Source organism: Anthonomus grandis, chromosome 1 (genome assembly GCF_022605725.1).
Source record: "Anthonomus grandis grandis chromosome 1, icAntGran1.3, whole genome shotgun sequence".
NCBI classification, from domain to species: Eukaryota; Metazoa; Arthropoda; class Insecta; order Coleoptera; family Curculionidae; genus Anthonomus; species Anthonomus grandis.
In genome coordinates, this window is record NC_065546.1 from 28,254,869 (window position 1) to 28,270,402 (window position 15,534).

The following is a 15,534-nucleotide window of genomic DNA, read 5'->3' on the forward strand; positions in this document are numbered from 1 at the left end:
TCCTCGTCGCTTGACATAGTGTGTCAGACTAGCATCCAGCACTAGTCAGTCTCCGAACCTTTACCAACACAGTCCGACCAAGTCCAACTCAAATCTAAATTTTAATGTGGATGAGCGCATTCCAATCGGTTCCAACGACCAACGCCAACGTCACATGTGCTTGGAATTCGGTCTGTACGCGGCTTTAGCTATGTTCGTGAACATAGCCAATAAAACCAAACTTATTTACTGTCACTGTCAAAAGCCATATGTTTGACGTTTCAAGTGACATAAATAAAACGTTTTTAAACCTTAACCTTGAATTGTTAGTTTCGGGGTCAGTCGAAATCTAAACAAAATTGAATTAAAAAAAGAAAGACAGAATTCGTAATTAGTTAATTGAAAATCCGGTTATACGATGCCGCGGGACTCTGCGCAATGTCAGATTTCGTAGCCCCGGACCATTGAACTTACATTTTCTCGCGTCTATAGTTGGCCGATCGGTTTTGTCATTAAATTTTAGTCTATTGTCGAGTGAAAGTCTGTTCCAAAAAGCGAGAATTTTTTAAGTTTCCTCAAGTTACTATAATGGTTATTAAGTTTTAAGGAAAATAGGTCATTCTGTCGGTTTTTTTTATTAGTAATACTGATTTAGTTTGATTTTATAATGGCAAATAAAGCTGTGGGGCCAATGGGCGAGAACAAGAAAACTAATGGTCATGTGGATGACAAGAAAAAGTCAAGTCGTGGAGCACTAACTAGGTTTTACTTACTTGCATACAATATTACACAAACCATCGGGTAAGTTGATGTTTTGTACTAAAGTGTTTACATAAGCAAATATATTGAGGGTTACTGTAAGAAAAATACACTGTACCTACATCCTACAGTACTAAATAGATAATATATATAGATTTGTTCAGTAACATTCTGTATATCGCAGAAACATTATCAGATTTTTACATGTGATAATCTTGTAGACTTTTATGTATTTTAAATGCTGGTTTTTAGATATCTATATACTAGGAACATTATTGGCGTTTCCATTAATAACTAATTTTATTTGAACTGATTAAGGACTTTTGTCAGGTTTATATCACTAGTTTAATTTATTCATCATTTATAAATTGGTGTAATTATAGTTTCTTTAAAATGAGGTGGCACTATTCCAGCAACCAGCTGTAAATGAAATGATTTTATTAATTTTACTTTTCCTGGGGCACTGTTTGCTTTTCATCATTTATTGGTAATTTTCAGTTTTTTCTCTGGGGCTATCTCTTTTTTGTAGTAATCATGCTTTGTTTTTGTAATTAATTTATTGAGGGTATTGCAGTAGGATTTAAATTCTGTTTCAAGCACTTGGGTAGGGTTGGTTGTCTTTTTAGGTGATCCCTTTAATTTGGTAATTAACCCTTTTGTAAGCCAAAAGTGGAGTTTTTTTATTAGCCTTGGAATGCTTAATTCTCTTCGATTGATTAACTGAATTTATTAATCATGATATAAAAGCTTTCTGTTTTTGTTTGTATATTTAATATGAAGATTAAAATTCAGATCATTACTGAAAATAACTCCAAAATCTCTTCAAGAATGCATTTCTGTAGTGTTTGTAGATAGTGATTAGGGATAGTATATATTATAACTATATGACCCTTAAGAAAAGAATTGACTTTACATTATTAAATCTTTAATTCTAGGTAATTTATTACACACTAGACAGAAAAAAACTTTTAAACTGACTTTCTTAAAATCACCTAAGGATTTGATTCCTCCTTAAGCACTAGGTAATGTCTTATTCTGAACTGCCCTGTATATAAAGAATGCAAAATATATGTTTAGCATAAGAAAACAACTTCATTAACCAATTTAATGTGTCAACTATTATTGTAACAACTTAAGGAAAAAACCAATGTACATTAACATATTTGTTAATGCCATGTAAAGGAAAAGCACTGCAACTTCAGAATTTTCCATTTGTTAACTTTTATCAATTTTCTTTCAGATGGACCATGATTTTATATAAACTGATCTCTTATTACTTAGTTCCAAACAATGGGAAATCACTGTATGATGTTCTCAGTTTTTCATTGATGTGGTTCCAAAATGCGGCTGTTTTAGAAGTTTTCCATGCTGCCACCGGAATGGTAAAGTCCAGTGCCATTATGACAGCTTTCCAAGTAAGTTTTAAAAACTAGATTTATCTAATATTATAAAAATTAGACCACATAAATTGTTTTATAACTGGTTATTATTATATTTAAATTGGGATCTTGTTGTTACAGGTAAATGTGTGTGGTGTAATGTAATTAATAAAATTCCCCTTTTGAAAGTGACAGTGGAAAAACTACATTTTAAGTCAAAGTATTTTGTTCTGTAACTCAGTAAAATCATTGATGGAATAATTCATAGTTACCACTATTAAAACCAGTAGCACTAATGTAATTTTAACCGCAGCATATAATTATAATAAATTTTAAATTAGACGTCATCTGATACACTTGTTGAAAACATGTCCTACCTAGTAGCATTTTATACATTATGGAAATCTAATTAGGAAACTCCTAATCATGATAAAAGTTCCTGTTAAATTTAATTAAGAATTAATTGCAATTACTTGGTATTCTCTTGGTTAATTTTTTTTATATAGGCACATTCCCTTAAGGTTCAGAACATTCAAACCTTGAGCGTATGTCCTTGATGCTATCAAGGTAACTTAGATAATTATTAAAATTAATAAAAATAAATGATTTAACTGAACACAATCATTGTTTTAAAATTTAATGTATAATGTAATGTAAGAGTATATAAGATAAAATATTCATAAAAATGTGACCCTTTGAACCATATAAATAATAATGTATTTAACTGATATTTAAATGTTAATTAAATTGATTTTAGGTTGGTTCCAGGGTTGCAGTAGTTTGTGGAGTTCTCTTGGCCACAAACGAGGCGAGGTTAGGTTTAGGGCTGCCCATGGCAGTCTTAGCTTGGTCCCTCACGGAAATTATCCGATATTCTAATTATGCTTGTGCTCTCTTTGGTTCTACACCATATTTCTTAAAATATTTAAGGTAAGAATCGTATTATACTATATATGAATAAAGTCGAAAAGTGCAAAGTCAACATAAGCAAAAAATTATGGTAATTATGAATTAAATATTAAAAAATAAACCATTAACACGCGAAGTCAACATAAAAAGGTGCACATACATTAATATAATTAACTTCGACCGGATATTTGACCTTTTATTTGCATAATTTACCTACAATGTGTATATTTAAAATTATTTTTAGGCCTTAAGTCGATTATACAAAATACGGTATTTTGGCGGAATTTAGTATGTTATTGTTATATAGTATGCCATGAGTTGGTATAATATGTGTGATCTATTTATGTATGTATATTAATTAAATTTTTATTAAGTAGATGCACCTAATATATACATAAAGAAAAAAAACAATGTGTTCCAAGTTATATAAATAAAACAAAAGAAAAACCAGTACATTTTTCCAAACTCATAAAAAGATAATATACATGAACTAAATTGAAAATATACCATTTATTGTTCTAATAATGACAATAACCTTAATCTCCTATTTAACCAAACTAGTTCCTATTATGCATAATATATGCTTTTAATACATTTTTAAGTCTATCAAGTCATACTAAATCTTTGATTTAACGGGGAAGTCTATTATAGTGTTTGAAAACACCCAAATAATAGTGAATATATAGCACTTTTAAAATTTGTTCTTGAAATATATAGAATGTCATTATTTCTTGTTGGTTAATCATGGGCATTTCTACTAAAATGTATAAACTACTTAAAATGAGGTGGAGCTAAATTATTTATTATTTCATATATGAATACCATAGTTGTTGTTTTCAACCAAAACCAATTAAGGGCAATGTGTGTAAGTTAAATAAATATAAAATTGTGGCACAAAAGACAAAATGAGTCAATTGCATTATAAACCATGAACTTGGATTCGTAAGGCAAACTCGAAAGCCTTTTTCAGCAAACTGAAATTTTGCTGAAAAAGGACTATGTTTTTCATTAAGCTGCAACCCTAAATATTTAATACATATCACAAACTAATTAGCTGTAACACAGTTTAATTCTCATAACATCTCTCAGATACCTAGATTTATATGATGCAAAGGTATTATACACTTAGTTTTAGTCTATTCATTTGTTAACATAACTTGGTCTCTAACAATACCTCTTAAGACCTTAAAAATACAATAAAATACCCCTGTTTATAGTCAAATTCTCTCTTTAAATCCAAGAACACACCAGCCACACTCATTGTCATCAAGAGCATTTTTAATTTTACGAAGAGAGCTGAAGGACAGATGTACATGAGTGACCCCGGCGAAAATAAGATTGGTCAACAGCATACTATTATACTTTATTATTGTAATTACCAGACTCACACCCTTCAATGTTATCCACATTTCTGTAGGGTTTTCCCTTCTCATAGTAATGCCTTTCCTTTTTTAACCTTAAAAGAATATTTACACATCCCTGTGTGACTTGAAACTTTGGCATTTAATTTTTTTTTTTGAGTCACTTGAAATTTTTGAACCTTTATATGTCCTGTCCCGATATTCAGTTTTGCCTAAAAATTTTATTGTCAAACCAAGATAAATTAGATGTATTATATATAGGACGAAAAATTGACTTTACACTTAAAATTAAAAATTATTTATATATTTATTTCAATATACGGCTGAGCCAGTTTACAAAAACAATAATAGATAATGCAAAATACTAGATAATATAACAATACAAATATAAATATAATGTTAGAATTACAAAAAAAATATACCAGGGTAAAACCTCTGAAAAAATAATCTTCAACAAGGCTTAAAACTTAACACTATCCAATGAACGTAGGTAAAGTCTAAGATTATTTATTTTTTATTTGAATGACCGTAAGCCGCTGGAAAATGGATCCAAACTATTTTCATTAAACAAATGCAAAGTCCTAGTCAGTGGAGAAAAAAACAAATAGTTTTGCCGAATGAAAGGGTAAACGAAACATAGGAGAGTTGATGCTTCTTTGACAGGTGTTAAAAGAAATTCGCTCTGACGACTAAGATAATTAAAATAGATTACAACAAATTTTAATCGTAAAACCATCTTCTATGATCGCCTAAGAGTATTATAGTCTGGCATCGATTTCTATTGAAAATCAAGCTTACCATGCCTAATTGGTAGTAGGAGAGTAGAATGCTATAAAGAAATCAGTACAGAATTGAAATTGAAGTTTTTAAAATTTTTAGCATGGTTTTTTTGAAAATCATTAAGTTATACATACAAATTTCAATACTAAGAGTAAAATTTATCATAAGTTTTTGTCAAATTGTGGCAGACGTCTTGTTATCCCTATTTGTTTCGATTATGCTCATGGTAAAATAGTTGTTGTAGGTGTGTAACAGTTTATAAAGAAAAATAACTAGAGATTCTTCTCGTCGGACCTTGAAACTTTCGGAAGTTTTAGTTTATACAATATGAAATGCTCCAAATGGTTAACATAACATGTATACAATGGACATCATATCACAGAACAATATTCTAAAACACCTCTGATAAGACTTTGTACAGTGACTTAATCGCTCGAGTATCAGATGTAACAACACGCCCAATATTCTGGATGACTTTAAAATAATCAGATCAATATGTTTTTAAACCTCAAATCACCACTAAAAATAACGCCTAAGTCATTAAAACTATCAACCTTCTCTAAAGATTTTCAATTAAACAGTCACATAAAATAGATTCTTTAAATATTATAAAGTATATAATTTGACATTTAACAACGCTAATTTCTAAACTGTAGAGAATAAAAGTAAGATTGAAGTGCTAGACAGTCGTCTTTTATTTTTACCCGAACATATAGTTAGACAGCATCCGCATATAATAGATATTCATTCACTGAATCCTTAAGGTGACAGAACATTATAGTGCAGTAAAAACGCGGTCGAAAGACGCTTATTTATCGATTTTTTTTTTGAAGGTATAACCAGATCAAATCTATACTATCTTGTTAAGCATATTTATTGGCATCTGAAATCGAGTTTTACGACATTGCTAGGGTGACCCAATTTTTTTCATATTCAAAAAACCTCAAAAATCGCGGTAATTTTGAAACTCAACTTTTTGATACATAACTCGCTCTATCTCAAAAACCGCTCTACCTACTAAAATGATTTTTTTTTAAATTTTGAAACGCATCTCTTTGCGCACATATTGCAATAGAAAAAACTCAAGTAGTGTTTTTTTTTGTTTATCAAAAAATTAAAAAAATGTGCTGGTCACCGTTTATTGAGAGACTTTTTTCAGCAATCGAAAAACTTTTTTATTTGAAGGAATTTTAACATACAGTCTGCGAAGAAAATATAGCAGACACATTAAGAAAGTTAAAAAAAAAACTGCAACCATTTATCTCTTGATAGGTCTTGAGTTATCGATTTTTCAATTCGGGGTTCCAATCGCAGGAACACTTTCGAGGTTGTCCCGCGGCAACTTTCTACTTCGAACTGCGCGCACTGCAAGTACGCTTTACTAGGTGTTTATTATATTGAAATTTTTAATTTGAAATACCTATTTATTTGAACAGTTAAAACCGCAAAATTTGAAATTCGAAAAATTGGCATGCACAATATTTTTAAATGCGTCTAGTATACAAATAAACCTGCGCGGCATCCCGGCAATCCTGCGCACTTCGTTTCGTTGAGATTTTTGTGGCAAATCTGTAGACCAAGGCGATAGTTTGGTAGTTCAGAATCCTACCAAAACCGGCCTGGAGACAATACTTCAGGCAGCAGAAAAAAGAAAGGACACTTGCGGGAAAAAATTATTGGAAATGAAAAAGGAGATTTTGGATGGTAGGATTAAACTTAAATTTCATGTTGCCTGTAGAAAAATCTATACAAGTACCCCAAATATTGGACTCCTATACTAACCACGAAAGAAGCTGTACCGGAAAATCTTCGAAGTGCTCTGTCAATTTGCTGTTCCGACAGAGACCACAAACTGCACCACCCGATGTGTTTGTGTAACACATGGCTTAAAATGTTGCTGCCAATGCAAATGCAAATCGTGCAGCAATAAAATGAATGTTGGAAATGAAATATCTGATTCGGAAATGTACTAAATTTTGGAAAGTAAAAAACTAATGTAACGAGTGCCTTTTATTTATGCAGAAAAGTTTTACATGCAGCAAGTGCATAGGAGCAAACCGTTCATAAGAACTACCCTCATTTCGATTTATCCTCAGAACGCCACTCCGACTATTTTTTTTAATTTTTTTTAGAATTTGTTTCCCTTGTCAACCCTATTTTCTGCCTTTTATTTAATCCAAGTCCTAATTAAAATCGTATTACATCGAAATCACTAACCGGCACGTCAGACAGAAACGTACTACAGTAAACTGAACAGACTGTTACAGTAGTAAAAAGTGCAGTTAAATTAAGTACAGTACAATAAAGTACAGTTAGTAAAAAGAAGAAATTGTCTGTGACTACAACCCGCGGTGAGTGGAATAAATCCCTTTTCAGTTGGCGCGCGATCACTTGCGATTTGAGCTCCGAATTTAAAAATCGATAACTCAAAATCTATTAGATATAAATGGTTGCAGTTTCTTTTAAAAACTTTTTTAATGTGTCTGCTACATTTTCTTCGCAGACTATATGGTAAAATTCCTTTAAATAAAAAAGTTTTTCGATTTCTGAAAAAAGTATCTCCATAAACGATAACCAACACATTTTTTAAATTTTTTGAATAACAAAAAAAAAACACTACCTCAATTTTTTCTATTGCAATATGTGCGCAAAGAAATGCGTTTAAAAATTGAAAAAAAAATCATTTTAGTAGCTAGAGCGGTTTTTGAGATAGAGCGAGTTATGTGTCAAAAAGTTGAGTTTCTAAATTATCGCGATTCTTGAAGTTTTTTCAATATATAAAAAATCGGGACACGCGATGTCGTAGAACTCGGTTTCAGATGCCCGGTAATATTTCCAATAATTTAGTATAGGACTTATCTGGTTATACCTCGAAAAAAAAAACTCTCACACACTGCTTGCGAATGCCAAAATAACTGAATCCACTTAATTTAGATTACCGAAAAAGGCGAGTTTTTGGATAAGAAATTTATGTCAAAATAGGCATAAATAAAATCGACGCGTCCGAGGATATTTCCCAAAATACAAAATTTATCCAAGATTAAATCATATAACCCTATACATGATCTAAACACGTGCATTGTAATATCTCTCAAGCATGTTCAGAGAATATTTGTAGAACATTGTTTTTATTGGAAATTATTACCTGTATGTAACTTTCATATTATAACTTTAATTTTGTAGGTACACCCTATTTATAATACTCTACCCGATAGGAATCACCGGAGAACTGACCTGCATCTACAAAGCTCAATGTGAAGTGGGTGAAGGACAGCTCTACTCTATCGATATGCCCAACAAGTACAATTTCACCTTTAATTATCAACATTTGTTGTGGTTCCTGATGATACTTTACGTTCCTCGTAAGTGTTATATATTGGGACTCAAGAAGTATATTTTTTTAAGTTTTTCCTTGTTTTCAGTGTTCCCCCAGTTGTATATGTACATGTTCGGACAGAGAAAGAAAGCATTGCAAAAGGAGAAATCGAATTGAGAACAAAAGAATATTAAGACTGACGGTTCAAAAACTACTTCTTGTTAAGTTGAAATTTGTAAAAAGAAATGAAAACTTTTTATCATTTAAACGGTTTTATTATATAATTTTTATATAGGGAGAAAAAAAAATAAACATAATAAAAAAGTGGCTAATTTGGAGTAAAGTTTATTATTTACAGTTGAGTGGATTGCGTTGATTTTCTTAGAGTAGGTATTAGGAAACTGGTGAGGTTTTAAAATGAGGTGAATAAAAAACTTAAGTTTTATTTATAGTGTAGAAAATGTGTCACAAAAATATGCCGTTTTGACGAAAAAGTAAAGTAGATGGAACTAAAGTATTCAAAAATGAGCTTCGGTTTTTGGGCAAGATTTTTTTTATAGCAACATGAGAAAGATCAACAAGACTTTCGTATCAAAAAAAAATAAATTAAAATATAATTTCTTTTGGCATGGTGAATGGACTTTTAATACACTGTGAGACCAAATTTTTTTATTTGAACACTTTTTGGCTCTATCCGAGAATTAAAAAAAAATTTTCATGAAATTTCCATTTTTGTTGGACCTTAAATAAGCCCAATTTTCTTAACCATCCTTTTTATGTTTTTGACCTTTTTCTCGGCTTTGCTATTGGAAATAGCGATTATTAACATAAGATAGTTTTTGTTCACTTTTCAGACTCAATACACCCTTCAAAAAAAATTGAATTTTTTAAATTTTCTCAGTTATTAACCAAAAATTCCCAATAACCTCCTTGTTAATTCCGGAAAATACTTCTCAATTTATTCTTGAAACGGGCATTCATTCTAAAAAATTAATATCCCATACATTTTGAGAAAGTACCCTATTTCTAGTCAGACGTTTTTGCTAATTTCGTCCCACTGTATGGAAAATAAAATTCATTTACATTTACTTCGTATAGGTTTCATAAAAAATTTTTTTCTTACAGGACAAGATTATAAATAGGGGATGTCTTTATCTCCAAGAAAAATGCATGTAGGTCACTTAGGTAAATGTATTATGCATTTCGGCTGTGTAAACAGCCATCAGATACTAAAATAAAATACAGGTAATTCAAGACAATTTTAAAAAGAGCTTATTCACTATAACAATATAGATTTAGAACTTACCAGAACATTACAAAAAACATATACGTTCACCAAATAAAACAAAAATTACCCGTTATTGGGAAAAAAACAACAATAAATAAAAGAATTAAAATTAAAAACAGTACAATAAGGACATCTACGATTTAAACTATAAAATTTATACTTGGGACGATACAGATTTCTACATATTAAAAGAAGGAACTATTGTATATTTGCGTTGCGTTAAAGAAAAGATTTTAAATTCTGACTAATACCAATGTTATAAGATGAAAGAGTTAAAGACAATAAAGGTAAAAGTTATTTTCTAGGGCTAATTGAATCAAAAAAGCGTAAACTGTCAAGCTTAGTTTGCTCATTAATGCATGTGCAGTCTGGGGAGTTTATGGCCCTATTTATTTCGAATGCTTCCAACAAGTCCAATTTTAACCCTTTCTCACAAACATGCAGAACCTCAGTGTTAGGTCCCGGATCAAAATTATGCCCAGACTCTAATATGTGGTTTGCAAAAGGAGAATTGGTATTGTTAATAAAAGCATTTTTATTTCGCGTGATAAGTCTTAAATGTTCGTTGACTCTGACTTCAATTTTCCTTCCGCTTTGGCCGACATAACGGATATCACATAATGGGTGGGAAGTGGGAATAAGCTAACTTGTAAACTCCAGATCGGTGTGTTATCGGTATTTTATCTTTAGTGTTTACTAAATTTTTTGCCAAGTTGTTTTTGGTTTTAAAACCAGTAACTTAAAACTTAATATTTTTCTATTTTTTTTTTAATTTACAAGCAAAAACATGAAAAACTTGCATTCGACGAACACATGCGAAACTTACATGCAAACTACACAAGAGTTTTTTCCCATTATTTTTTGTTTTTATTTTGATATCATAAGACAAAGGCATCATGCGGCTAAACTTCTGTCGATGATAAGAAAGTTTTCCGTAAAAAATAATTTCTGGCCACATTTCATTCAGTCACATATTTAAAACGTTCTATCAATGTGCGCATTCGTATGTTAAGAGCAGCTTCATAGAACATAATCCACAACTATGCCAATTTAACCTTAACGAATGAATTTTGATAATTTTGCATAGAATAAGAAATGTAAAGATGACATCTTGGAAACAAAAAAAAATGTTCACACTAGAAAAAATTATACCCAACACGAGGAAAAAATAAGTCTGTACCAAAACGGGTCTGCACACATACAAAAAATAGTATAACCACATCCTGTTCCCTCTAGAGCACGCTGTATAACTAATAAGTCAAAAAATTGGAGTTCAATTGTTCTCTAAATAAATACAACCTAAATTTTGACTTAAACTTGTGTTTATGGCATCATAAGTGAAACACTTTTTGTTTAATTTATTTCTGGTATTTATATTATGGACGTTCAAATGGGTTTTAAATGTCAGACAGCACCCGTTAAGCCATTGGATAACCAATGGCTGTCCCCTTTTGGATATACTCTCTATCCTATGGACGTCCAAAAATGATCCAAATGAGATTCAATGGACATCAATAATTATTTAATAACTACTTAATCAATTTTGACACGTTGCCTTCAATTTTCTCGAAAACCGTCGCTCTGGGGGATGTGGAACAAAAGTGCCTTTTTTGTAGGAAAAAGTATAGAGTTTTAGAAAGATGAACCGAAATTGCAAAAAAAAGTAACATCAAAAAAACGAGAAGTGAAGCTTATTGCGTTTTAAACCCAACAGTTTTTAAGTGACCTAGGAAAGAAGTCGAGGGGTGTTAGATCTGGTTATCTCGCCGGCCATTCGATTGGACCTCTTTTCCCAATCCACTGATCTGGAAACGGATCATGCAAATATTGCCTCACGGGAAGAACATAGTGAAGTTGCGCTCCATACTGTTAAAAATGTTATAAATCTCCGTTTAGGTTCATAACTCATGAATATTTAGCTGATTTTCTATTTCTTCAATAATTTAAGGTTGACTAACATTTTCAATCAAGTTTCGCCATTAAGCAGGTTATCATTAATAAATTTAGGACCGACAATAGTATCAGCCACTATTTCCGCCCACATTGATTTTTTTCTGGATAGGGAGTGTTCTTCCCCGAAAACCTGCGAATTTTCATCACTCCAGTATCAAAAGTTGTGTTTATTGACACCATTTAAAAACAAAGCGTGCATTAGTCGCTAAAAAAACATTTTTTAGCATTTCAGGAGTATAATATACGTAATTTTTCTGTCATTCCCTCGCAATTTGTATTCTTCGGCCAAATTATTTAAATTCTTTGCATTCTAAACCTTTGTGGGAATTATGTGGGTGAATCAGTGAAAAGTTACAAAACGATATACAATGTAAAATACTCCTTAATACTTGGTCCAAACAGCTACTTTCTGGTACGACCTAAAACCTGCAACCCAACATACGGTACGTTTTTATCGGATTATTGTTACTTCTTCGATTGTGACACACTTGACTTACATTTGTTTACCCCAAAATGCACAGCATTAGAAAATAGCACTTTATGAAACACGAGTTTATTATATTTAACTTATGCCTGTCTTTGACCCTGTAGAAATTGAAAATTTAGGAAAAATTCTTATGCAAGTTACTTATGCATATTACTCCAAAAGACCTTTAATTTAAGAAATTACAAAAGGGGTGCTGCCATTTAAAATGTTGGGGTTATGGTGCATCAGGCCTAAGGGGTGACTTACCTTATAGTTCCTCCTATCAGTATAACATTTGTACCAAATTGCGTTTTTTTAATTTTTCCAATTTCAGAGAAATTTGCATTAAAAGTTTTCAAATATATAGGGGTTCAAATTGACACCCTATATATATTCTGTCATAAATGAAGCGGTCAATTAATTCTATGAAAAAATCTTGAAAAAACATTAAAATCAGCTCAGCAAAGCTGCAAGCATCAGCTCAAATTATCCGCATAAAATTCCTCCAAGTTTTAAAATCCTTTATTTACCAAATGTGCCTTTGCTGTTTTCTTAAATTTTTTTGTGCACTTCAGTTGTGTTAAGTCTAAGGATAAACTGTTAAAACATTTTCTACCTTCAAATATAAATGAATTCTTAACAAGCCTAGAGTGCGGAATAGGCAACTTAAGTAAACAGACTTGACTGGTCGTATGGTGTCGCTCGAGCTGAAGCTCCTCTTTACATTTCCTATAAATAAATGTTACCATTTCCAAAATAAAGACGCAGCACAAAGGTAAAATTTCACTTTTAACAAATAAAGGACGACACGAGTCACTAGCACACCTTACCCCTTACACAAATAGCGAACTCTTCTGAAAAACAAACAAGCTATTAAAAAGAGTGAGAACAAGAGTGAAAAAAATTCTTTCATGGCACATAGTTTGGCCTATTAACAAAAATTCGTTTTTGTTTTAATTTTTTTATAATCCATAAGAGCTAAAACATTTTCTAATAATTTATATACATATACATTTATATATGTCCAGGGAACGAATACAGGGTGTCCCGAAATTACATCGCAATATTTTGCCAGCCGCATCTTTGTCTAAAAATAAGACAAAAACTTCATATAAAGGAATCTTGAAAAGTGAATCGTTTTCATGTTACAGGGTGTTTTATAATTCCGAGTTTTTTGCACATGATAATCCAAGAGCGATACGGCGTACGCGTATTTACATACTATACTACAGCACAGAGCACCATAGAACTCGGCGGCTCTGCACTGCAGTTTAATATGTAGTTCAGAAATGCGCTTATTTATCACTACATACTATACTACGCTACAGAGCATTAGAAAGAAAAATGTTTTTGTGATTTGTTTGGTGCTGTAAAATAGGTAGTAACACATTTAATTATTGTGTAATTATTTATGTTGTTATTATTATTCAATTTTGTTTTTTTTGCTGGCGATTTCGATATATAAGATAAAGGATGTATAAATATTTAGTGAATATGATGCGACTGGAAAATTTGAAAACAAATACCTAATGTTGTGAAGGTGTGTTGTATTTTAAAAATTTGAATAGTGGCTTCTCGGCTTTTAAAGGTACGTAAATACAACTTTCAAATACGTACGCGTAAAACGTAATTTCTTTAGTTCATTCCTAAATTTGGTTTAATTTTAAAATATAGGTTTTGCTTCAGAATGTACAGATTTATATTTTGTATCATTAATCTGCTTCCGTGGATAATACAAGGGAATACACTTTTCTGAAATAGAGAAAAAATGCCTATGGTAAAAATTTTCAACGTAGCCACACGTTGAACCACAAAATAGTAATAGCGCAAAAGAATATCTCAGTCTATCAAACTTTATGTTAATATCTTAACCTTATTATCTAATTAGTTGTATTAGTATCTAAATAAGTAATTTTATTATACTTAGTTAGCCTAAAACAAACTTTTTAATGAGATTTGGTGTTTTGGCGATTGCAGTCCACAGCTTGGTTAAGTGACCTTGGAACCTTACGTCTTCGGATGATTTTTTCATTTTTTGCTGGCCTTCCTGCCTGTATTCGATCTACTTATGGACGTAGGCTGTACTTTAATTATTTTTCCATGACGAATATTCTTCATTCTACTAAATACATTTAGCAGCTCCGATGAGGTTTTTATTTTTTCTAATGTTTTGTTCAGTTTCACATATTTGTTGCTTCAGGAATCGAGTCTCTTTTAACCTTTTGTACGAGATTTGAAAAATTTTGACTTAATTGTTCCACCGCAACTTCTTTTCTCTTAAATAGATCGTCTGGATGTAATCCAGATATGAAGGCAAATTTTGAACCATATCTTGTTGAAAAAAGTGTATCATCTTTTTCTTCACTGTTATTTTCATTCGTGTGTGATGGATATTTCTAACATCACTTCTATGTTAGAAATATCCATCCGTTAAGGCTCCAAGGTCACTAAATTAACTTCTGCCCTACAATCGTCAAAACGCAATATATCACTAAATATTTCATTTTTTTTTAAGATAGGTGCTATTGAATTGAATCTTTTTGTTATGAATACTAGATATCATCTCTTTAATTTTTTTTATAAAATAGATCTAATAAAATATTAAATGATTTCTTACAGCTTTTTCTTACTGATTAACAGTGGTGTTCGTAACTCGTTAAGTTTAGTAATATTGTCTATAGATAGGTAATATGTCCAATCTATGGTAGACAATATTAGGTAGATGAGTAAAACAAAAAGAAAATAAATAATAACCTGTATATTCCTATAAATTCTGTCTCATTAACACATAAGAATATGCATCTAATTCTACCATTTCTAATCCGCAAAGTCCTCAGGTTTTGCTTTCATATTTTAAGCAAAAGTAATTCCTTTCTTTTTATTCAATAGGCCCTAAATTTCAAATCTAAAATAAATAGGTAGCACCTTATTAAAATCTACCAATTTATATGTACTCATTTAGATACATACTTTGTATTCATATACATAAAAATAAAAAACCTAACTTAGAAATAAAGAAATTCTAAAACCCAAAATACAACACACCTTCACAACATTGTTTTTAAATTTTAAAGTAGCATTAATCTATTCATTAATTATTTTAACACGGCTCATCTTCTAAATTAAAATCACCAACAAAAATGAAACAAAAACCAATAATAATAACGTAAATAATTACCCATTTATTCACTGTTAAAGTCCAGTGCAACGATATATTAGAATGGTCACCCGTCAAAACACCAGCATTTTACTTGTCAAACAATGTAAATAGAAGGTGGATGACATTGTTTGGCAGGTGGAATGCTGGTGTTTTGACGGGTCACCATTCTAATATATCGTTGCAC

The 15,534-nt window shown here is 31.1% G+C and overlaps 1 protein-coding gene across 1 annotated transcript; it reads left to right on the forward strand.

Annotated features, from left to right (window-relative positions):
* The first annotated feature begins 300 nt into the window (after positions 1–300).
* LOC126736714 (very-long-chain (3R)-3-hydroxyacyl-CoA dehydratase hpo-8) lies at positions 301–8,826 on the forward strand. Its single transcript, XM_050441230.1, has 5 exons — positions 301–780; positions 1,979–2,153; positions 2,875–3,047; positions 8,351–8,529; positions 8,590–8,826. The coding sequence occupies exons 1-5, from the start codon at positions 647–649 to the stop codon at positions 8,658–8,660; spliced, it is 732 nt and encodes a 243-aa protein (XP_050297187.1). The 5' UTR covers positions 301–646; the 3' UTR covers positions 8,661–8,826.
* The last annotated feature ends 6,708 nt before the right edge of the window (positions 8,827–15,534 follow it).

Excerpts from the sequence above, each read along its gene's own strand:
- LOC126736714 (XM_050441230.1), top strand. The coding sequence starts at position 647 with ATGGCAAATAAAGCTGTGGGGCCAATGGGCGAGAACAAGAAAACTAAT. Across the intron at positions 781-1,978 it reads AATATTACACAAACCATCGG|ATGGACCATGATTTTATATA; the intron begins GTAAGTTGATGT and ends ATTTTCTTTCAG. Across the intron at positions 3,048-8,350 it reads TATTTCTTAAAATATTTAAG|GTACACCCTATTTATAATAC; the intron begins GTAAGAATCGTA and ends TTAATTTTGTAG.